Source organism: Elgaria multicarinata, chromosome 1 (genome assembly GCF_023053635.1).
Source record: "Elgaria multicarinata webbii isolate HBS135686 ecotype San Diego chromosome 1, rElgMul1.1.pri, whole genome shotgun sequence".
In the NCBI taxonomy this organism is placed as follows: domain Eukaryota; kingdom Metazoa; phylum Chordata; class Lepidosauria; order Squamata; family Anguidae; genus Elgaria; species Elgaria multicarinata.
The window spans coordinates 13524148-13548728 of NC_086171.1; the positions used below are offsets into that span (position 1 = coordinate 13524148).

At 43.9% G+C, this 24581-nt stretch overlaps 1 protein-coding gene and 1 long non-coding RNA gene across 2 annotated transcripts in view; one reads left to right on the top strand and one right to left on the bottom strand.

Annotated features, from left to right (window-relative positions):
• LOC134396937 (uncharacterized) overlaps positions 1-24581 on the top strand; it is a 212491-nt gene that overhangs the window by 28870 nt on the left and 159040 nt on the right. The gene's annotated exons all lie outside the window — the stretch shown is intronic.
• The window catches only part of VWDE (von Willebrand factor D and EGF domains), a 60241-nt gene continuing 41209 nt past the window's right edge, over positions 5550-24581 (bottom strand). The window contains exons 17-32 of the mRNA XM_063147539.1: positions 23092-23342; positions 22861-22969; positions 21605-21742; positions 19412-19568; positions 18626-18636; positions 17480-18133; positions 16459-16554; positions 16280-16375; positions 15031-15126; positions 12948-13043; positions 11627-11722; positions 10671-10766; positions 10476-10571; positions 8523-8618; positions 5678-5781; positions 5550-5582 (exon numbers count right to left, since the gene is read on the bottom strand). Of these exons, the coding sequence (XP_063003609.1) occupies positions 5562-5582; positions 5678-5781; positions 8523-8618; positions 10476-10571; positions 10671-10766; positions 11627-11722; positions 12948-13043; positions 15031-15126; positions 16280-16375; positions 16459-16554; positions 17480-18133; positions 18626-18636; positions 19412-19568; positions 21605-21742; positions 22861-22969; positions 23092-23342 (2213 nt within the window). The 3' untranslated portion in view covers positions 5550-5561. The remainder of the gene's footprint in view (positions 5583-5677; positions 5782-8522; positions 8619-10475; positions 10572-10670; positions 10767-11626; positions 11723-12947; positions 13044-15030; positions 15127-16279; positions 16376-16458; positions 16555-17479; positions 18134-18625; positions 18637-19411; positions 19569-21604; positions 21743-22860; positions 22970-23091; positions 23343-24581) is intronic.

The window sequence follows — 24581 nt, forward strand, 5'->3', positions numbered from 1 at the left end:
GAGCAACTAATTGCTTCATCCACCCTAGGAATTCAGACGTCGTATATTAACACTCAGCTAAGGCTAGATCTACACTACTGCTTTATAGCAGTATTGAAGTGCATGCATAACTATTGGGGCACAATTCACATTCCATATATTACTTTCATGTTATATCCTGCTCTTTATTCCACATTCGTAATGATTTGACAAAAGGAGTAGACCTGGCCAGGGGCAGTGTGTGTGTGTGTGTGTGTGTGTGTGTGTGTGTGTGTGTGTGTGTGTGTGTGTGTGCGCGCGCGCGCGCGCGCGTCCATGTCCATGTCCATGCATTCAAGTGTACTCTATCCCTTGGCATTAGTGAGTGGTGGTGCCTTCACTTGGATGAGTCAGTACTGGGGAATGCTGGGTGTGCTGTCACTTCCTCTGCTCCTCCATTTGGCTACTAGCAACAATGGGACGTCTTGCTCAGGCTTCCATGCTGGAGCTTGGGTTTGAGAAGGCGCATTCCAGCCACCTTGGGGAGCACTGCAGTCCCACCATGGAAGATGAGAGATTTCAGGCGCAAAGCATTTTGGCAGGCAGCTTTTCCCAGTTCAAGGGTAAAGAACAGAGGTCTTCTTCTCCCGCCCCCTTCCTTCCTCTTATCCCATTGCCCTGAGGCTCAGGCCACAGCGAGACCTAAGGTTTATCCTTGGATCATCCAGGGTTCGCCCTTGCCTGAGCACTGGATCCCCTGTGTGTCACCTAGATGAACAGGTTTGACCCCTGGATGATCCAGGGCTGTGGCCTCAGTTTCCTAACTAGGGAAGCAAGGGAAGGTTTTTTTGTTTGTTTTTTAAAGGTGCAGGGGATGTTAGTTTTAGAAGTTGGAGTTTTAAAGAGATCCATAAAGATCCTGTTTTTTGTCCAAAACACAGGGTTGGTCTTCCTGAAGAAAGCACAGTTCATCCCTATTGCTCACCGGGACAGAAGCATAGTTTTGAGGATAGTCTGCCTTCTGGCACATTGAAGATAATTTCAAATAATCATACTATTTTGTGAAATTTCCCATTGTGCTTAATACATAGTGCGCAGCTATATCTTACTTTTCTTTAATTAATTAAAGGCAGACAAAATGGAGGAATTGTTATCTGGATCACAGCAGGTAGCAGCCAGCAAGATGGAACAATTGCCACCCACCCAGTGCTTCTAATTAAAAATGGAGATGTAGCCACACACTATGCATTAAGTGTAATGTGTAGATTGGCCCTTGATTGCAATTTAAAAGATAGCACAGCGTGCTTTTTGAGTGCATAATGTGCCTCTACGTTTTGGAAGTTATCCGATCTCCTGTTATACTTGCTGCTTTATTAAAAGAGCTATGTGCAGGACCTGTCAATGCAGAGCGAAACTCACAAGAATGGAATGATTATCAGTCCATTCGTATACCTCTTTGAAGATGTTGCAAACACACTGACTACAATCCAGTACCCTGGGGAGAGCAATCCTATGGCCACTAGTTCGGATTTCTGGATCCGAGGTTGGAGTCCACACTCCAACCTCAGATCCAGGAGTCTAAGGGCTCATCTACACCAATGCACTGAGAACTGTTGGGACCCATTGACACACACCATATACCACTTTCAGTGTTATATCCTGCTTGGTATAGATGTGTCATGGCCTCAACAGTTGTCAGTGCACTTCAGTACCACTATAAAGCAGTAGTGTGGTTCCTGTGTTTTACATACCAGCTGAAACTCTCCCCACGGCCTGAGTTCAATCCCAGCGGAAGCTGGTTTCAGGCAGCCGGCTCAGGTCGACTCAGCCTTCCATCCTCTCGAGGTCGGTAAAATGAGTACCCAGTTAGCTGGGGGAAAGGTAATAACAGCTGGGGAAGGCAACGGCAAACCACCCTGCTATAAGGCCTGCCAAGAAAATGCCAGCTTTCACTGGCGTCTCTCCAAGAGTCAGTAATTACTCAGTGCTTGCACGAGAGGTTCCTTTCCCTTCATAGAGGAATATCCTGCTTGGTGTAGATGAGCCCTGAGCTTCCCGCACCCTCATCCTCACAGCCAACGTGGACGTAATTGTGCCAGCTGCCTCTCTGAGGTTGCAAAGGCGATCTCAGAGGGAAGAGAAAGGGGGCATATCAGTGTGTGTGTGTGTGTGTGTGTGTATACACACAAACACGGCTTACACTGTATCTCTAGGTTTTCCCGGCCTGCTTTCCTCCCCCTCCCCAACGCCTCAGCTAGATGGCAAAACACCCATCTAGCAAAACTACAGGAGGACCATGGAGGTGAAGCTTGCCTCCGCTGTGCCTCCCACTCTGCTTTGGATGATTGTAAGCCCTGGAGTTCGGAGGCTGATGGCCATCCCCGTAAGATTGTGACTGAAGTCTACTCAGCGGTGGACTGTGAAGATGAGTATATTCTCATGTAAGTAAGGCTCATAGGAATTCATGCTGCCATCAGCACTGTAAAGGGATGCCATATAATTTTCCTGTAATTAAAGGTAGTAAATATGATCCTAATTAAAGATTTGAATAGGGTTATTATTCAGCTTTTTAATGCTATATTAATACTTATGCTTTTTTTGTTGCTTAAAACAATCCCAAAAGATGGCTGACATAGCTCTGGGGCACAAAATACAAACAGCTTCCAGAATTTGAAAGAGAACAGTAAGACCCAAATGATGTGTTTATAGCATAGCAAATGCACACAATATAGTCTTTCAGTCCTGAGGAAGTCAGTTCCCACAGAAATCAATATGAAAAGTTAATCTTGGTTAACTTGGGTACTATCTGCAATCAATGGGATTGAAGTGTGCCAGCTGCATTCAGTCCGAAAGGGTGCTGTCCATAAAGGGCACCTTAATCTTTAAATAGTGCTGAGCTCCTCCCTGCAATTGCACTCTAGGTATGTTTGTACACTGGACTTTGCAGAACCTACTTTGACAAAGATGGTTAGACAAGGCAGAAACTTCCATATGTCTCAAAGCAGGGCTGGTAAAACATGTGGCCAGATATTGCAAAACTGCAACTTCTATTATCCCTCCCCATTGGCGATACTGACAAGAGATCATGGGAGTCACAGTCCAACATCTGGATGGCCAACATCCCCCACCCTTATCTCAAAGGGTTACTTCAGTAGCTTTTGCAGATTTTCCAAAGAGCAAATCCCTTGAGGAATGGACCGGGTTTATTTGCACAGCTGGCTACAAGTTTGAGGGGCTTTAGGCAAAGTGTCTTCAGTAAGCTCCTTGCTCTGCCACTGGGCCCTGGGGTAGGGGGGATTGCCTGATTGTAGCGCAGGGGTGCAGCGCCTCCATTAGCCCAAGGGCTGAATCCTATTTCGTAGAAACTCTCGGGGGGGGGGGAGGACATTCTAGTGGTGGGTGGAATTAAAGGCAAAAGGGGCGGGGACAAAAATGTCAAAACATTATAGTTTAAAGCTCTCACTGCCAGTAAATAAGTCTTAGGAAAGGCATTTAGGATGGGGGGGGGGAACTGCACAAAAGCTGGGAAACACCAAACTATTGGTGGTCAAGGAAACAGGGTGGGGCAAGGGAAATGGAGTAGCTATCTAGGGAACCCCGGAATGGCAGATTGGGAGTTTTGGCCATCCAGTCTGAGGTTCTCCACCCCTGCTACAGTGACAATCCTTGAAGTAGTGCTGGATTGTTGGTCTAGCCTAGCCATCATTTTCGTTTCCCCAAATGACCTAGAGAGATGGCAGGCCAGGAGCACCATGGGAAATTAAAAGGGTTGCTAGATTCTGTCATTGATGAGTGCCAGGTCTTTAAAAACATGGAAGGCGAGTTTTGGGCAGACATCAGCAGTGGGCCCTTAGGTAGGTACTGAAGTCTGAGTTTAGCCTGCTTATTTGGACAACCAGAACCAACATGCTATTCACTGGCTTAAAGTTCCTTTAGGGAGATATATATAGCTTATAACGGGGAAATGGATTTGTTACAACTATTAGCTGCCTATCCTGATGATTTTGCAGGAGGTGCAGCAGCACATGGAAGTCTTTCACTGGAGCTGAAGCACTAGTCCTGAGAAGTGGATGGAGCCAGTCAGCTCCTCCCAGCTTGCCAGGAGGAAGCCCCCACAGTTGCTGATGAGAGTTTGCAGTGACCCGCACAGCCCCCATGACAACCTTGCCCAAGATGGTATTCTCCAAACAGGTGGGGACTGCTGCTCCCATAATTCCCAGCTGGCCTGGCCATTGTAGGAGCTGCACTCCAGGTTGGGAATGGTTGCTCTATGGTGCTCAGAGGCCTGCAGAATGTGGAGCATTCCCACTAGGTTGAGTTGATCCTTTTCAGAATGTTTTAAACTATAATTCCCAGTCTCCAGGGGGTGGGGTGGGGTGGGGGGAATCATAGCTTCTGGCTTACAAAATATGGAGCAAATTTATGATAAGTATTTATTTATCTGTTACATTTATATCCTGCCTTTTCGTCCATTTTATCCTCACAACAACCCTGTGACGTAGGTTAGGCTGAGAGTCAGTAACTGGCCCGAAGTCACCCAGTGAACATCATGGCTGAGTGGGGACTAGAACTCGGATTGTCTGAGCCCCGGTCCAACACTCTAACCACTACATCACACTTGCTCTCATAAGTAAATGCACCAAGTGTTCTAGAGTTTCAGTTTTGGGTGATTTCCGAATGCCTTTCTTTCCAATTGTTTACAGTAAGCAGATGGCTTAAGCGTCGAGAAAGTATCATAATGGCCGCATTATATTCCATGCCTAGACTATCAGAGGCACCTCACAAGTTACAAGACAGGATCCCAAGCAATCTCACGTATGGATGGCATTTCTAAAGCGTGCTTCCCTCTAAATACCAACTGGGCATCTGAATCCTCTGCCTTATCAACACGTCTATTATGAAATTTAAGATCTATGCTTTGTGATTCTGAGGTAGCAAGGAAAACGAAGATGCATAGTGGTGTATTGTGTCTCTGATATTAGCTACCAGTTCCGCAAAAATTAAACCCTTAATCTACTGAGACGTATTAGACTTTTTGTTCCAAGAACTATGGTATGCCTCTTCTGCAGACAAGATGCAGGGTGTGGAAAAAGCACGGAGGGATGCGATGCAGGTTCTCTACCAGTCAAGCTTTGCATCGGGTGCATTGCTGCTATGCAGAACATGGTGCAAACCCCCCCCACACACACACACTTATGGTAAACTAAGGTCTGCTCTGATCTCACCTAGAAGTATCTAGCAGCCCGATCACCTTGGGCCCACATGTGCCGTGATATCACTGTATCTCTGCTGCAAGGAGTTTGTGGACCTGAGAAGGAGCAGGTCTCTGGATGCTTATAGGTCAGCTGCAGGGAAGGTCCTGCTTAACATGAATGGCTGGGCAGTTTGCCGTATGCCTGGCATTATCAGTGTTGTGCCTTATACAGAGCCAGCATGATAGGGAAGTGAACTTCAATACAGAGCAATTCTGTACTCTGTTCTCTGCATGTGGAAGGGGCTGGGTTGTGCCTTTTATGTAAACGGTGCCTCAGGAGAACCTATCTATATCCAAAGAACCCTGCAGTCCATGCAGCATGATTATATGATCCAGAGTTACTTGTTCTTCAAGAGTGACGTCCTCGTACCTTGCAATGAAAGGGAGAAGGCTAATTAGGACACAGTTTAGTTTCTCCCCCTCCTCTTCCATCTTTTGGAAACAGAGTATTCCTACTATAGTTACCTGATTTCTTTCCCCACAGATGATTCCACTGTAGCCAGGACGGCAAGAACAAACATTAGGCCGTATACATAGACCTCCATATAGACATTTCCGGTTGCATAGGGCTGAAATATACATATTTGCACATGTTTTATCTTGCAAACAAAACAAATTCTCTCTAAAGATTATTCTGCACTAACACCTAAATGCACAAGGACCTATTAGATATCTTGTACTTAGGTTCTTGGGCAAATTCTTTTCTTTTAGTCTTATCAGTTGCCTTATGGGAAATGAGTGTTTTGTGATAAGACATCATGGCAGCCATTTTATGAATCGGTAAACCTCCCCCACCATGGCAGCCATTTTGTGAGAACTCTTATGACACACTCTCAAAATGCCAAATGTGCCCACCGACCGAAAAAGGCTGAAGACTCCTGCAGGGAGTGCAAGTAACACTCTGGTGCTCTGAGGTCGGGAGGAACTTCAAACTTTCAACTTTCAAATGGTCCAAAATTTTACAGCAACAAAGCAAAGGTGCCAAAGATCTTGTACTTATGGTATTAAACATCTCAAAGGTTTTACACATGTAACAACTTCCCATGGCATTGCACTGGAAATCCAAGGAGGACCAAGTCAATTTTAGACACATTTGATGGAACAGTAGGAAATAAAAAAGTACCAGACAGATGTATTTTAAAATATAAAAAAGATAGCGGGATGTAAACTACCAACAGAACCTACTGCTTTATTTTTATGTAAACTTGATGGTGCTACTCCAAGTAAGAGCTGTAAATTGGTATGTATGTAACATGTTGATTGCAGCCAATTTGCTAGTAATTTGGAAGAAATAGCAATGACCAAAAATGGAGAAAAGGATTATATGGCATAAGACTTTAATATATAAGATAACTTACTATAACAGCCTTTGAGAGGAATTTAAAATAGAACAGGACTCACTGGAATGTTGGCATAGCTTTACAGTGCTGGAATAAAAATACTAATAATTAAAATGTTAAGAGGGAGGTGTTAAATATAAGTGTTTAGAAACTCAATGTTTTGTTGTTTTAGTTTAAATTTGAAGTTTTTTTTAATGTTAAATTCAGAATTTTATATCTTTTTTATTTAAGTATTTTTAATGAATGGTTACATTTTATTAAAATAAGATAGTTGGTTATTCTAACAAGTATTTAAGACATAAGAATACTGTTACAAGGCAGCTATCTATCCGATATGGTATGACTTGAGATGCTATTATTTATTTTAGTCCTTGACTACATTTCAAGGTTGGCCACCTGGAGTGGTTTTATAGCTAGCTATGCTTACTGCTGGCTACTTGCAAGCATAGGATGCCTCCCTTTGCAAGAATGTATAAACATTCTCAACGTTTTTGGAGCATGGCCAGAACATAGGTGTTACCAATGTGAGTCTCTGGGACACTCTCAAGGTGGAATCTCATGCAGGTCGACCCAGGAAAGGTGCTGCGTACCAGGCCAAACATTACTAGAGTCTGCTCACTGCTGTTCTGAGGGGATCCCGGAGACTGAGGCCTTAGCCAGACCTACCTTATAGTCCGCGATAGAGGAGGGAAGATTTCGCGTTGTGATTAACACGAGATCCCTCCTTCGTTTACACGTGAGGTGAGACGACCTCAGGAAGAGAGGGGAAGCACCCGCCATTTTTTTTATTTTTTAAAGACACAGGAGTGCACGAATGCTTGTGCGCTAAAGGTAAAGTTTTTTTTAAAAAAAATTAAGTAATTTTCCCACTCCCCCCACCCTATCCACGATGGGCACAGCACTCCTCAGGAGCGCTGTGCCCAGTGCGCGGCTCCCGGCTCAGGAATCACGCGGAGCCGGGTCAAACCGCGGCAACGGGCCACACGTTCCACGTTCTCGGGCTCAACCCAAGACTGCGGAAAAAGCAGGCCCAAAGGGGAGGGCGAGACCCCAGGGCAGGGGAGGGATGATCCCTCCCTGATCCCGGGATCCCCTGTGCATTATGTGGACACACAGGGACGGTCCCAGGGTTCGCCCCGGGATTTTGCCCGGTCTAGCTAAGGCCTGAGTGTCATCAGACCAGTGTTTTATAGGACATTCGTTACTGTCCACTCAAGGATTTTCACAGGTCCGTAAGCCTATGCGGCAGGGTCTTGCTATTTACTGTTTTACTCTGTACAGCACCATGTACATTGATGGTGCTATATAAATAAATAATAATAATAATTGACGCCATCCGCCTTCTGCACACCTCCTGCTCCTTCTGCTCCTACTTCCATCACAAAAAAAGACCCAGAAAATCCAGTATCTTTTTTGCTGTAATGAAACTTGCCGCCATTTCCTGCGGTGTGCAGGAGAAGCAGCATGATAAAAATTCCCACTAAATGGGCCACATGGTCGTTGCTTGCTTCCTTTCTTCCCTATGTGACAAAAGAGGAAGCTGTTTGTCCCTATTGTGGGTTAGAAGCAGGAGGCAAAGTGACAGTAGGGAAACACAATCCCACCCCTCTTCCTGTCTGATGATATTCTGTAGAGACCTAAGCATTATAATCTTGTTTTGCACTTTCTTGCCGAAATCACTGCCCTGTAGTGTTCTGCTTTCTTGTTAGTTTGATCACGCTTAATAAAGTCTATAGCATTACTCATTGGTGTGTTCACTGCTTCTGAATCCTAAAAAACCCCAGTACCTCTTAGCAACACCATCTCACAGGGAATGCTGGCTCTCTTTCTGCTTGCTTTACTAAGTGTTCTCTCAACTGTATCAATAAAGACTAGTCTCTCTGGATATGACATGATCCAGCAACGTAAGCTCTAGCAGAAACTCACGGTTCCCCCCCTCCACTGTGATCCAGACATTATAGCAGACTCACGTGTTTGACACTGAACTCCTTCCCACCCTGGTGCGCAATGGCAAGTACTTGGTCCAATACATTCACCCCCATTCTTGCACTTCTGAAGACATATAGCTGCATGAAACAGACAGACATACTTAAAAGGAATCGTGAATACCCTTGATGGCTCAAAATTCGTTCAAGAAAATAACGAACAGTGCAGGTAGATCAAATGGTATCTGATGTGGCTGCTCCTAATCTAAGCAGGAATGGGATTGGCCAGGTGTTTACCATTGGAAATTTATGTTATAAAATTGAAGTTAAAAACAGAGGCAACAAAAAAGAAAACTACACATAGCGATAAAACAAGATCACTAAAGAAATACATAAACTCACTGATTATAATTCTTAGTATATCATGGATATGCTTGTAGGCCAACTAGACTAAAACACTTAAGGAGAACCTCGCTAAAGGTTGGATATACGTATGTTCTAAAGCAGTGGTCTTCAACTGGTGGGTTGCAAAATCAGTCTAGTGGATCGCAGCAAAGCTGTTACCGCCATGTTAGGCGATTGTGGAATTGTAAAAGTGGGTCCCATGTTGCAGCTTGGGAGTCTGAGGTGGGTCTCAGGTCTGGACCAGTGGAAGACTACTGTTTTACAGTGTGTGTGTGTGTGTGTGAGAGAGAGAGAGAGGCAGGCAGGCAGGCAGGCAGGCATATGTTCTTCATTGGAATCTGATCAGCAGTTTGAAGGGCCTCCACAGAAGAAACAAACAGAGGTCATAGTGCCATCTTGCTGAGTAAGTTTGTACATAATCATAGTCTCCCAAATGTTATCAACCTATTGCTGTTTAGTTGGCTGCTTTGGAGGCCTCGAATTACATACTATAGATGCCATTGCCATGATATAAATTGCTTAAGATCAGTGATATCGTGGTGAAAGGGTGGGGCCAGGGAAAGGGGCGTGGCCATCTGGGGAAACCCAGAGGGCCAAATAGAGAACCCCAGAGGGCCGGATTTGGCAGCTGGGCCTGAGGTCCTGCAGCCCTGCATTAGAAGAAGCTAGGTGTTTTACAAGAATGATGGCCAAGGTGAGACTGAAGGAGGGTCACCCCATCTCAAGCAGGGAACAATGATCTTGAAAAAGGTATAGAACCTGACAACTAAAAAATGATCAAGCAGGGGGAGGGGTTGAGCATCTTCCCTATCTGAAGAAGTTAAAAAGGTTGGGCCCTTTAAAAAAACAGGCTTAGGGAAGAAAGGGGCAGAAGACAGATTTCAGAATGAAGGAATTAATGCAATGGGGGGTACTCCTACTTGTGGCCAAAAGGATCCTACCTTGGCAGGCTGCAGAATTGAGACTCTGAGGATACACACCTCTGGGTGTGCATCCTCCAAGTACCATGGCCTGCCTCTCCAACTCTCAGCCCTGGTTAGTTGAGGGCACCCCTTGTCACCACTGATATTCCTTCTCCCACACCTCAGTTCAGAGATGGGGTTGGAACACCCCTTCCCCAATACTTTTCTGCAAGTTTCCAAAACCGTCTGCTATTTTGTCCTCTGCCCTTGCTAATAGATGTTTACTGGCGTTTGTACATGAAACAAATGCAACCTGATTTTGATCTCATTTGTATTAGTTTAACAAAGCCACTGTCTGACATCCTCAGTATGAAAGATGGGGATTTGTCTCGGAACTGTGGCAGCCTTTCAAAAAGGCTCTTAGGGAGACGTGCTGTGTCAGAAAGATCTTGAGTTGCACATTAAGTTGCTTGCTTAAGGACTGAGATAAACAAGGAAATCTACACATGCTATTTTGAACACATGGTAAATCCTGCTTCCATCATTTAGGCAGGAAAACCCTGAAGGTCACATCAAGCAACGGTGAAACAATGCCCTCCAATTAGAATTGAATGTGCATTAAATGCTACTTATTGCTATAGCTGCACCTAATTTAACAAGCTTCATTTTGTATGCTGAAAGAAATACATACGTGTATTGCATCTTTTGCCTCTCCAACCCGATGGACAAGAACAAACATTTGGCCCCACACATCTTCCTCCATTCATACACACTGGGTCACAGATACCTGAGACCAAAGAGCACGTAGAAATCACTCAGTGCACATATGATTAAGCTGGCAGCATTTCCCCAGATTGAAATTTGCAAACGTTTGAAGCAGCCTTACTTTTTTCACACCTTCTGCCAATGTAACCATCAGGACATGTGCAAACATTATTTCTCATACAGTGGCCACCATTCTTACAGGGAGGGTTGCAGACAGCTAAAGATAAAGAGACACAGAAGTAAGATATAGGTTCAACCACTGGGAAGCACAGGAGAATAACAGTTTTGCTTGCCTCTCATAGGATCTGAACCTTATGGAAAGTTAGGCTCAGGGTGGGAGATAACCAATTCTGTCCAGCTTCCGACTAAGCAGGGATATTGCTCTCTAGCCCCCACCTACTGGCTGTCAACATTTAAGCATACTACTTCCCTATCAGAAAGGTAAGGAGGATCAATATGTAGGGAAATACCAGTACAGCTTCTCTTTTGACTCAGCACTACAAATGGACTTGAAGTTGGCATGTCTCATCCTATTAGCTCATGCTCGAACGTGCAGGAACACATTCATTCCACATTCATATGAATGTGAACACACATGAACACACTTGCTGTATGCATAAACACATTTACATCAGCACACTCCACTCTGCAGACTACCCACATCTTTGACAAGCTTTGCCGTAAATGTATAAATGTACACGCCCAGCCAAGAGTAGAGGGAATTGAAGCTGGTCCTGGTTCGAGGCAATTCATTTAGTGGTTCAGGTTCTTCACAGTTGAGGCTCCCCAGCCACAAGCAGGCCAGAATGGGAAAGAGTGGAGCCTGAGGGTATTTAAACCTTCGGTCTGAAGCATGTGGAGATCACGCAACGAGTCACTTTACATCTATTCCTACAAACTCTAGCAAAGCTCTTAACCCAAAGCCTCCACTCTGCCCAGTATAAGACCCAAAATGTGTTCTATTTCATCAGTGTTACTTCCTTGAAAATGAAAGCTATCGGGGGGATGGGGACGACACACACAGTTAGACAGGACCCTCTTTAATTATCATTTTCTTGTTTCTAAAAACAACGTTACCATTCTGACAATAGGCACCAAAAAATCCATTTGGGCAAAGGCATATATTTGGTTTAATACAGGATCCACCATTGAGGCACACTGGGTCACATCCTGCTACAGAAGACAAGGAGGAAAGAGGGAAATACATTATTTTAATATTAAGCAGAAATGCATATAAATAAGTGCAGTGATTTCATTTCATTTTTAACTCACTTAAATATGCTGTAACAGGAAAAATAATTGAAGTGCAATTTACTTGAAATGATTATTTGGAAGTCGGGATGCTACTTCTCCCAGGCCATAAGGGAAAATAACTTATGCTTATTCGGTTGCTCATTTAAATATAAACTCAAGACAGCAACTGCATTTTGACGAGCTAGCACCGACACCGTCATTAACTAACAAACATCACTGCGCTTGTTTGATCATGGAGAGGGAAATAAGCCACGGTGACTTATTTTCCTCTGCCCCATACATGGCGGTCATATGCTGGAGGGATTTTCATAGTTCCCCTTGGAAGTACAGCCTATTGTTCCATGAGAACCCAGCCAGGGTGGCTTGTTGCCACTGGTAGCAAGCCATTCAGAATTCCTTCATCAGCCCATGGGTTCTGGGTGGCAATAAGCCACCAGTTTCACACATAAACTGTGCTGTGAAGAGTAATTATAGAAATCCCCCCTGGAATGCAACCAAAATACATGAGGAGGACGGGGAGAGGAAATAAGCCACCATGTCTTATTTCTCCTCTGCAGTCGTGCAAACTCGGCACAGAGAGAGAGAGAGAGAGAGAGAGAGAGAGAGAGAGAGAGAGAGAGAGAGCAGCTAAGCAAACCCTTGGTTAGATGGCTTAAAACATGCCAGATAGCAGCCCTATCCAATGTTTAAAAATAGGGTAAGAAGAAACCAAATCGATCTTGTATGCACAAGAGGATTCCCCTCTCCCTGCAAAGACATAGCAGCTGCTGCCTTCCTGGGATCTAGGAATGCAGTGTCAACCTATACCCAAATTTAAGGGCATAAAACAATTTGACCTTGAAATTCATAGTTCCAACGACTGCTATTTTAAAGAGCAATGCTGAGCAGAGCTCTACCATGAGGTTTGTATGGAAGTTGACCACCAATGAAGAAGTTGTTGTGGGAGTCAACCTTTCCTCTTCCCCACCAAAACTCTGGTGAATATGGGCAGCTCCAATAGCATCAGAACTCTGATACATCAAAGTTTACCACTTACAGTATCACCATTTGTGATTTCAGGATTTTTGAGCTCTTCTTGCTTCTCTTAGTGGCAATACATGTATGCTTCTGCTGCAAAGAAATTTTCTTTGGTTATGCTTTTTACCTGTACTACACGTGGGTCCATACCAGCCAACTCTGCATTGGCAGACATCTGGAGTAAGACATTCACCACCATTTTCACAGTGCCTGTTGCAAACCACTGTATCAAGCAAATTTAAAATGAATAAATAAATAAATAAATGCTAGTGTAGACAGAGGTTTTATAGCTGTAAGGTATCTGAATAATAACCCAGCTTGTGTCTAAGTATGCCTTTACTACTTTAGCGGTGACACAAGGTATCGGTAAAGGAAATGTATCTAAGATTAAGCCTGTTTCGTTGCTTTGAAAAAAAAGCTTATAAACAGACTAGAAGATCTTTTTCAAAAGTTTCCTAGAGTGTTTGAAGGACAACCATTCAAAAATGAATGTTTTTTTTCTTTTGAAGGCCACACGAAATGGACCACAAAGTGTTAAAGAATGACCGCGTGCTAACAATATTCCCTTTTCCAGATTGAAATTCTCTTCTTTTTCACTTTTGCTGAAAGCAGGAGTAAGCAGGGCCCGGCCCACCCTGAAGCAGAGTGATGCGCCCCCCATGAGGCAGCAGAACTGGAAGAGCAGGGAATTACATCGCTCCTACTCCCCAGCCCCTGCCCCCAGCCCCTGCCCCCAGCCCCAGCCCCAGCCCAGAGCCCACTGCCCCCCACCCCAAGCAGGTGCTCTATAGAGCTCTGTCAGCTGCTTTCCCACTGTGGCATTTGCTGCAGCAACAAAGCGGCTTGCGGGGGTTTTTCTAGTAGTTGCTGGCCCTCAGTTGCTGCGGCGTTCCGGGGCTCTTGCAAGATCTCCGCACACGGCCGACATCTCATGAGAGCTTGGCCGTATCCTGCGACATCTTGCAATGTGCCGAGATCTCGTGAGAGTCCTGGAGCCATCAAGATGTGGCAAGAGGTAAGGTGACAGGCTCCCCAGGCTGGGGGCAGAGGCAGCAGTTGGGAGGCAGACTGGCACAGCTTCTGCTTCACGCATCAAGAGAACTCGCGCCAGGCCTAGGAGCAAGGACATCTGAAAGGAAAAACTTATTTTAATGTATTGGTGGTAGGCTTCAGACACATAGTGGGTGTTGACAGTAGTAACGATACCTTAATGTTGTGCACTTCTGCCAGGACTATATCTACAGCCAAGTAGGGGGGCAATTATCCATGAGTTTAGCTACTGCAGTGTATATAAGAGCAAGTTCGTGAAGAAAAAAAATGTTTACTGCTTGTTGGGGTATTGATGTTTAGCTGTCTCATGGTGTCGTTATTAATTCTTACATTGGAGGATAGGCAGTTATCATTGTGGTCTGCACAATCAATAAAGAAATATGCCACTGTGTTATTTCATACCACCAGTAGTAGTTGGTGTGATAAACAGACAGAGCAAGCTTGAGAAGAATAGCGATATTATTCATGTCTCCACTAATTTCATAGTAAAATAAAAGAGACACAAACCTAGAAATGTGGCTAGAAATTATTAGAATGTAAGCCTATGTGGCAGGGTGTTGCTGTTTTATTCTTTAACTAGGTACAGCACCATGTACCTTGATGGTGCTATATAAATAAATAAATAATAATAGAAATTCAAAAAGAGCATTGCATTACAATCTTATACAAGTTTACCTGAGAGTAAGTCCCAATGAATTCAGTGGGGCTTACTTTTGAGTAGGCATGTATTAATTATTCTCAAAGTTATGGACTTAAGATAAATTACTAACTTAAGTCCCATTGAATTCAGTGGGTCTACTCTAAGAAAAACGAAGTCTGGATCCAGCTCAATATTCCAACCAAACAGCCAAATCTATGCAATCGCTCAAGTTTTTGCATATATCTGAAGCATCCGCAACTGATTAAACATCCCAGCTAGATTTCATTTTGCCTGATTGAGAAAGGAGCCCCCAGAAGCAAGGCCAAAGCTAATTATCTTACTGCTGATGTAGCATTTACTTGAAGTAAATTCATCAAGAGGTTTAGCCATTTAGCAGAATGTCCATAACTTCTGTGACAGCTGGCACATAACATCAGAAATATATAGTACCGCTTATTTGGGTGCATCTCACTACACCAGGATCCTTTGTTCATCCGATTCTCTCATTTTAATTACTCACTTGTTTCGCAACGTGGACCCACAAACCCATAGGGGCAAGTGCAAAGGTTTCTAGTCAGACATGTCCCTCCATGCTGGCAAGGTGGATCACAATGTCCTGCAAGTGTAAAAGTAGTGTGTTCAAGAAATCAGCTCCATGAAGCCCATTAAAATCAAACACTTTGGCTGGATTCACACAATACGACAACCAACACTCAAGGTTGAGTATGGGTTGAACATGGGTCGTCACTGAACCATGGGTTGTAGTTTTTGAAACATGGGTTGTTGTGTTGTGTGTACCCAGATGTGCTAACGAACAGTGGTTTGTTAAGTACAAACATCCAAATGTTCACAAACCAAAAACAAACTATGGGTACTTTTTGTTGGTGCCAATTTGAAATAGCCATCTTCTTAAAGAAACAATTGATGGTGCTTCTTGGAATATCAAAAAGAGAAAAAGAACATATTCCACCGCATACTATATCCAAACAGAAGTTTGGATATAAGTGGGCACTACTCTGATGTAATCAATTTATTCTGACTTTTATACCCAAGACCAAAATTAAATTCAAAGGCATTAGTTGTGTCTAAGTAGTTTGTGTCTAAGATGACAATAAAGTAAGAGGGGTGAGGGGGGTGTTTCATTGAATATTGTGCACTCATATAATTTATCAAGATGTCCACCATCAACAGAGTGACTAGTACAGCCTTCCTTAAGGCTGGATGGGGGATGCTGGGAATTGTAGTCCAATGCATCTGGAGGGCACCAGATTGGGGAAGGCAGCTCTAGTAGTTGCCAAATATGTATATATGAATTAATACAGATAAGCTGGGGTGGGGAGGCCTTTTGGGCAATAGATGCTACATAAAGCTGTGATACAGCGCGGAATGTGGGATAAGGCACAAGTAGAACAGAGGAGCAGCTGGGGAGAAGTGATGTATGCTTTTCAACCACCAGTTACATTAGAGCAAAGATACACCATGTGCCAGATACATGGTGGTAAAACATTAGAATGCGATTACAAGAGTTACCTCCGAAAGGATGGTGTTATACTACTCTAAGTGGCACTGCAGTTCCTCTGATTTTTTTAAGGACAAGGAGTTTAGTTCTATAAGCTCCTGATCTTATGGAACTTTGTAACAAAAGTGAAATATGACATTTCAGGTTGTCTTAGATGTTTTCTGGAAAGTGTGAAATAAATAACTGACACCTTCTGAGGATTAATAGTTACAGCACAATTCAGTACACATTTGGGGGACAGTCCAGTTACCTTCATCGCAGATGGAACCACTGAATCCTGGGAGACATTCACATATATTCGGCTTGGTGCATTTCCCATGGTTTTTGCAGTCCGGCTGACAAAGAGCTGTACAAAACCAACATTAAGTTCTTAGATGGACAATTTAAGATTATCAATTGCACAAGTAAAATACAACGTATATTACTCACCGGCCTGACAACTACGGCCAGAATAACCAGTCTTACATCTGCATGTATTGGGTGCCACACACTCCATGTTTTTGCCACATGTATGCCTGCATATTGCTAGAAGAGAATCGGGGAAAATAAAATCAGTATCCGGCCTACCCTAATATGTTCACTGTCAATACATAGCAGACACAATAGCTAAAACAGTTTTGATCTTGAAAATGTGGGAATGCAAATATGTTTTCAATCAGTTCATGCAATTAAAATTCTCATGGTTTCACAAGAGTGTCAAGATATGGGCTTCTTTAGATTAGGTAGAAACTGTGTTTCCTTATTGGGACTTTGCTTCCTGTTTCTCTTCCACAATCATAATAGGGCTGCATTACACGGCTGGAGAGGGGTGACCACATGGTCTACAATGGAAAGCTTCCTCTCTTCTCACTGCTCATAGCCCCGAATGGGACAGCACCCTCTAGTGGGTGATTTGTAGCACAACTTCCACTGTAAACAGCAGGAAATCCTAAGATTGTTCAGCAAAATCGAGATATCACAGGTTTTGGTTTTTGTTTAAATGGAAAGTGTGGGAGATGGGCAGGAGGTGGCCGACATCGTCAAAAGGACCTGGGAACTTCTGTGAGTGGCCAGTGTGAAGAAGCCCAACGAGAAACTGAAACCATTTTATTTCTAGCTACGCCACTATGTGTGAGCAACGCTCAGTAGGTTTCATAAACAGGAAGGCCTGCAGAAGGCAAAGGCCGATGGATAGACTGCCCTTTTGAGGGGCCGTCTGTATAATTTATTTATTGTGTTTTTAATCCACCCAATAACAAATGTTCTCTGGGTGGATTACAAATGTTAAAAGGGTAAAATACAGCTTTTGCCAACCAGGAGCCCTCCAGATGGAAGCCACATGGAGTCTGTGAGCTGCAAGCTGCCCCTCTCTGAACTAGCATCCTAAAGCTTAGGCACAAGCATTTGCTAGAAACATTGCTGTGTTGCAATAACACAGCAAAATGTAGGTTATTATTGTAGGGATCCATACCTCTGCAAATGATACCATCTCCATAATAGCCGAAGGGACAGCGTCCACATCTGAAGCTTCCCCTTTCACTCGGTTCACAGGGGACCCCAGGGAAACAGGGCGAATCAGCACAGGTTAATAACTGTGGGGCAGCTGCTCCGATGAATTTTTGATCGGCGCCAGGCCCTTTGGGTGGCATAGCAAACCTCTCAAAGGCGAGTTGTACAGCATTATCGTGATGTGTGTCGAATGGCCTTGCTCCAAGTTCTGTCTTTGTTAGGAGCGTCCCATTGATCACGTTAGCTCTGCTGCTCAATGTTATGCCGGCCGCTAGGGAAAAATCGGTCTGGTCTTGTGTTTCCACTGCCTTCCCGGGAGAGGCTGTGATATTTCTCAGTGATGTGTCAGATGCAGAGTTTACTGCTGAGTCTTTCCCAGCACTGCCAGAATGGATGTTTTTGGTAGTGACACCTAAGACATAATCAAGGTATCCACTACTAACAGGTTTTCTAAAAGCCGTTCTCTGTGAAATGAACACATGTGAAGATCTAGTCAACTGCGCTGCAGACGTCAATGGAGTGCTATCAGCTGTTTCTGTGGGACTGAAGGTTTTGGGAACATCTGTAGGGTCGTTTGTGGAATATGGAACCTTAGCAGTTGACAGTTGTAGGAAGCCTGCCAAAGAAACAGGGAGGCCAGAAATGAGATTTACATTTCAAGGGAAATATTCTAAAATCAGTCAAAATAGTAGCCTTCTGTATTTATCAGAATTCTTCCTTTCATACTTGCTACGGCATATGTAGCATACTACAAAAATAGGCGTAAGATCAAATCCTAACAACTCCCAGAGCTATTTAAATAATGGAACTGTCAGGTATCATAAGTCATAAATTCTGTTAACACTCTTTAGCATTTATTTATCATCAATAATGTGCACAAATGTGAAATGCTACAGAAGTCCTCATCATTTTCTGGTTTTTTTTGCCCATCTTGAATGACAGAAACAGTGTTGGAAGAGATCTCAAAAGTCACTGAGTCTAAACCCCCGCCAATGTAGAAGATATATACTGGCTGGGGCATGATGGGAGTTGTAGGACTTTTTTCAGTCTGAACATGTGCAGGCTTAGGCCCTTGATCAATTAATTGACTAAAATGGACAGGATCAACCAGAGACAGACCTACTTTTTCAAGAATGTCTATGCTTATGAAGAAAGGGATGGGTTTAAAGAGGTTTTGAAGGAGAGAGGGTGGTGGCTTGATAGAATATGAACGGAAAGCCAATAGAAGCAACATGGGAAGAGACACAAAGGCAGAAGGTGCCATAGCTCACTGGTAGAGCATATGGTTTGCATGCGGGAAGGTCCATGTTCAATCCCTTTCATTTCCAGGTACAGCTGGGAATGAGCACCGTCTGAAACTCTGGACAGCTTCTGCTAGTCCGTGTAGACGTTACTGAGCTAGGTGGACCAATGGTCTGATTTGTTATAAAGTACTTTGCTATGGTATGGAAATGGAGTATCTGCACAAACACATTGGAATTAGATTTGAAGGTCAAAAATCAGAAGCAGCTTCTTCTTCTTCTTCTTCTTCTGCCCCTCCATTCAATGGGTAGTTGAGATAATTTACATAAAAACAACACAACAATTTTAAAGAGCAAGAAGACCTCCAACAAAACTGTCAAAATGCATACAAAATGCATAAAACAGGGGAACCCTCTAAAATCAAAGAGCGGTATTAATCACTAAACATTTGACAAAATAGTAGATTTACCCACCATTCAAAGGCCAATAACAAAAGCAATTTAAAAGCCAAAGGGAGGGAACCTAACTAACCTGACAAGGGAGTCGCTACACAGAAGACACTGTCTTGAGTTCCCAACAACAACAACTCAATTTTCTCTGTCTTCCATTAAAAAAAAAGAATACATGAACAGCATAAACCTGAGATCTTTACTTGCCAGTATGGGCACCAGCATTTCTGTATCCTAGATCAATACCAAGACTTCCGCCCACTTTCACTCTAGTTCTTTCATGGTGGTCTTCTTTTTGGCTATATGCAGTTTCTGGAGTCAATGGATGAGACAAAGCCTTGCTTGTTGATTTTACTTCAACTAAAACATAAATAAAAGAACTTCCAGTCAAATGGTTAGAAAACAAAGGATAACTTATTGAAAGGCCAGCTGTAGAGTTACAAAAAAGTCGTTAGGATTTTTTTTAAAAAAAATGTTGGGCAGTCACCATGCCTTTTTCCAACTGTTGGCTACAGATTACACAAACAAATACATAATTGGCAGTTGCTCCTAAGGGAAAAGCCATCATAGGCACACAACCATTTCTCAATGTTATTTTATTTCCTTCTTTTAGGAAGCATCACTTCCCTCCCCCACCTCCCAGTCAAACTATTGCTGAGAGCCAGGACCAGGATTGTTGAGAGAGGGAGAGAGGGCAGTGGGTTTTCAGACATCCAATTTGCCCAGGAGCAACTTCACTTTCTCTCTTTAGGGCTCCATGTTGCTGCTGAGGCAGTGTTCTCCTGCAACCAACTGGAAATGGAATTAAAACAGTGGTTCCGCAGGGCGCTTTCAAAGGTGTAATCCAGTAAGTGTAGCCCCTATTGGAGTTCCAGGGAACCATCCTTTTTGTCCCTGAAGAGATGTATGTCTTCTACCTCATACTGGTGAAATTGAATGGAATTTCTATAAAGCAATATTACAGGAGTTGTACTATGCCCTCTTTGGATGGCTCTTTGGATTATCTTCCAGAAGATTCAGTCTGTTCGGGAGCAATCCTATGGGTTGCGCCTGGGGTACTCGTAACCCCTAAACTCAGGGCCATAGAGTATTCAATATGGGGCAGACAGAGGGAAACCTCTCCTCCGTGCTCTGTTCACCCTGCTTTTTTGTCTAGATGGTTGATTTTGGCTATCTAGCTGGGGGCTTCGGAGCGGGAGGAGGAGAGGCGGCACAGTCCTGAGGAAGCTGTCTAAACCAGCTTCCATGATCTCCTCCCCTCTCTGCCCCAGGACTGCCCACTATTCCCCTCTCTGTGCTTAGTTTACTGCTCTCAGTTTACAGCCGTTCACTCCGCGCTGGCTGCGAGGGGGAGTGGGCAGGAAGTGCAGATTCCTGGCTCCCAGCTCAGAAAGCGATCTATGAGCTCGGAGCCAGAAAATGGAAAAAAAACTCTTTATGTTCTCCCAGATGCTGTTTAGGGGACATAGGATCACTCCTTTCCTTCCTCTTTTCAATCTTAAGAGTTTCCCCTTAGAATCTGCTCAGAATCCTCCCTTCTCCACTATGTAGCTCTTTGGGCCCAAAAAAGATAACAATCCAGGGATCCAAGAGAGGATAAACTTACACAGTTATACCCTGGAAAGCAAAGGACAGTATCCATCACATAATTTCATGTTTGCTAGTGTTTTTAGAAGCACATATTTTTTCATTTCATACAGTGTACCGCAAAACTGACAACGACTTGTTGAAGATACTATGTAATCAGATTGAAGTACCTCTGTTTCAGGTTTATTTCAATATCTTACTGTAGTGTTCCCCAACTTGGTGCCCTCCAGATATTTTGGACTGAAATTCCCAGGGTTCCTGACTGTTTGCCATATTGGCTTTGTCTGATGGGAGCTGAAGTCAAAAATATCTGGACAGCAGCAGGTTGCGGAAGGCTGTCTTATTGCATACTTTTTCAAGTTTCATACTTAGAAAATGTTTAACATGGGTTTTGTTATACCCACAAACCTATAAATTTAAATGAATTGTATAAATGTAGGTGCCATAATTCATGGGATGGGCTGTTGGAGGATGACTGGGTGCCATTTTGAAAAATGGCACCTGCAGACTTAAGCCTACATGCTTATGGTGCTTACCTACATTTCTCTCATTCCAAACCATGCCTTTTTTCTCATACTGGTGGGACTTCTTACCAGGAATGAGATTCCTATAAAGGCCTATTTCAGGGGCAGTATTACTAGGCAGGATTGCCCGGACGGAACCATATTATGTAATTTATTGGCATCCAAAAGGCTGCATGAGACATATTGAATGACTAGGGCATGCCTAGTGCAACAACCCAAACATTAGTACTTTGAGTAAAATCCAAAGAGATTACACTCTTATAAGTAAAAAAGTATAACTTTTACCATCGCATATTTTCCCATCTCCATACAGGCCTTCTGGACATGGGCCACAATGATAGGAATCAATAGTATTGAAGCAAATCACTCCAGGGAAGCATGGCATGGATTTGCATTCATCAGTATCATCTTGGCAATGTCTACCTAAACAGAAATAAAGATATTTATGCACACCAAAGGCCTTTCAAGGCTTCCACCCCCCTTTCATACGAGCGGCTCAATAAAAGAAATGCCACAAATATCTTTATTAAACTGAAAATAATGTAAGCCTTGTCTGACCTTTGGCAGATAGCAACCCTAGTTTTTCTATGGCATCACACATTTAAAACTGAAATGCTTTATGCTTAGCAGGGAGCAAACCCCATTAAATTCAGTGGGACTCACTTCTGAGTAGACATGGGGCATGGCTAAATGAGGGGGTGGAGGGGGATGATCTCACAATATGATGATCGCGAGATCCTCCCCCTCAGTCTACATGTGGCGTGTGACATCCCGGGAGGAAGAGGATGTCGTGACCGCCATTTTGTTTTTGTTTTTAATTGAAAAAGAGCGCAGGAACACTCCTACGAAAAAGGTGAGTTTTTTATTTTATTTTTTTAAAAAAGACCCAGATCCCCCCTCCCACTCCTGATGGGCATGGAGCTCCTGAAGAGCTCTGTGCCCCATCCTCGGTTCCTGGCTCCACGCAGTTACTCACAAGGAGCCGGGAGAAAAACGGGATGCCCGGCCACACATCCCGCGGTCCTGGGACGAGCCCAAGACTGCGGGAAAAGTCAGGATTAAAGGGTATGCCAATATCCCAGGGAAAGGGAGGGATCATCCCTCCCTGCTCCTGGGATCCCTTGTGCGTCATGTGGACGCCCAGGGATGATCCCGGGGCGATCCCCGGGATATCGGCAGGTCTAGACATGCTCATGGATAGGATTGCACTGCATTCTTATTTCTTAACCCCCACAAGCTTAAAGCCAAATGCTGCCCTCTTGCTCACAGGTTTTAATGGGCTTGGATACCCGTACATGAAGTTATAACTCCATAAGCAAAGCATAGAAAATATTTGTTCTGCTTAAACAAATGTCACAGTAACTGAATCCTGAAATCATGCATGTAATTTAATTAATGCTGTGTAAATTCAGAGTAAGTGACAATTCACCCTGCAGCCCAGGTGTACATTCACAGTGGAAGCTATTTATTCCATCAAAACATCTGCCAAGACCACAGGGGCTGGACACACAGTCATTGGGTGTTCACTTGGCAAAGGTCACCTTCAAATCCTGGCAGGCAGACGCACAGGTATTTCCCACTTCCAGGGGGGAAATTAGTATCTGTCACACAAGTTCCACCATTTAAACAGTCACATGTTTTCACGTTGACCTACAAAACATACCCAATGTGCAGCAGGTTATTACTCATGAACTAGAAACTCCATTTGTTATTGGGCTTTATTGCTGAATTATAGCAATTTGTGTTGGGTGTTTGACCACAATAGTTATTACCTCTATTACGACTTTGGTTTCAGCGCTGCACTCATCCGTCACAGAAAAGGCAAATTTCTGAGAGTTTTCTGACACAACCTTCCATATCAGGAGTCCAGCAGGAGAAAGGCTGCCACCTGGGGCCCCAGAATTCAACGAGAACGCGACAGCAGAGCCTTCTGGGTCTGTTGCTGTGAACTGATACACAAAATTCTTCCCGTAAAACGCCTGCAGCCTTTCTTGCATGTTTTGAAACACAGGGGGCTGGTTGTCTGAAACAAAATGTTGCAGTGTGAGAAATATGAAAAATGACTGCAATTTAGAGAATTATTCAGCTGCTCCCTTCTCACACCCATAACCTTCCCCAGACAGGTGGATAGCCACTCTTAGGGACCCATTCCAACTATGTATGGTCCTTTGCTTTATCCCATCCAGCTACTTTACACCAGGCAGTGTACTAGTAGTTGGGCGAGATGCAAGACCGGAGCTACAATCTTGGCCGTACGCAGCCCAGCCTCTGCTGAAAGGGACTTCATTTGGGGATGTGGAGTTCCTGCTCTCTGCTTAGGAACCCAGGAAGCTGCCTTATACTGAATCAGACCATTGGTCCATCTAGCCCAGTATTGTCGACACAGACTGGCAGCAGCTTCTCACTGTTTCAGGCAGGAACTTTTCCTGCCCTATCTGGAGACGCCAGGGATCGAACCTGGGAACTTCTGCAAGCAAAGCAGATGCTCTACTGCTAAGCTACGCCTCCCACCCCCCACCCCATCATGCAGACAGGCATTTCTCTAGCAAAGGGATAAAACCCATTAAGCAAAAATTCCACTGCTGTAATCATCAACAACAATGTGCCTTTAGAAAAAAGATACATATTTCATGGTAGGCTGAATGTTAAAAGAGTTTTAAGATGATTCCACCCCGCCTTCCTCCCAATCACGTTAAACAGTTTCGGTCAAATTGTTCCCAACAATCTCTGTATCAGTTACAGATTTTTCCTAATGTTTTTGCTTTAAGGATGCATGGTGTAAATCGTAATGCTGCACGCCTGTGAAGTTGGGCCTCAAAGCCGTTGCTCAGCTTGGCACAGCATCCACAGAACACCCAGGTTGATGCACAACTTGTGATCAAGCCAAATGCAGCTATAGCCGTATCAATGTGTGGTGGCCTGCCAAGTATTCGAAAACTCCTGTCTCAGGCATACCCGAGTGTGTTCGAAAACTCCTGTTTTAGCAGTCCTAAACAAGCAGCTAAGCAAGGGGATTTATTGAGGCCTTACTGAGCATGATCAAATCACATAGCCCAGGGGTGGAGAAGCTGGAGTAGCTAAACTTCAATTCCCATAATTGGCTATGCTGGCTGGGGCTGATGGGAATTAAAGTCCAAAACATCTGGAGGGCACTAGGTCAGGGAAGGCTGCCAAAAATGCTGCTGTTCTACACAACTAGGGTGACCATATGAAAAGGAGGACAGGGCTCCTGTATCTTTAACAGTTGTATTGAAAAGGGAAT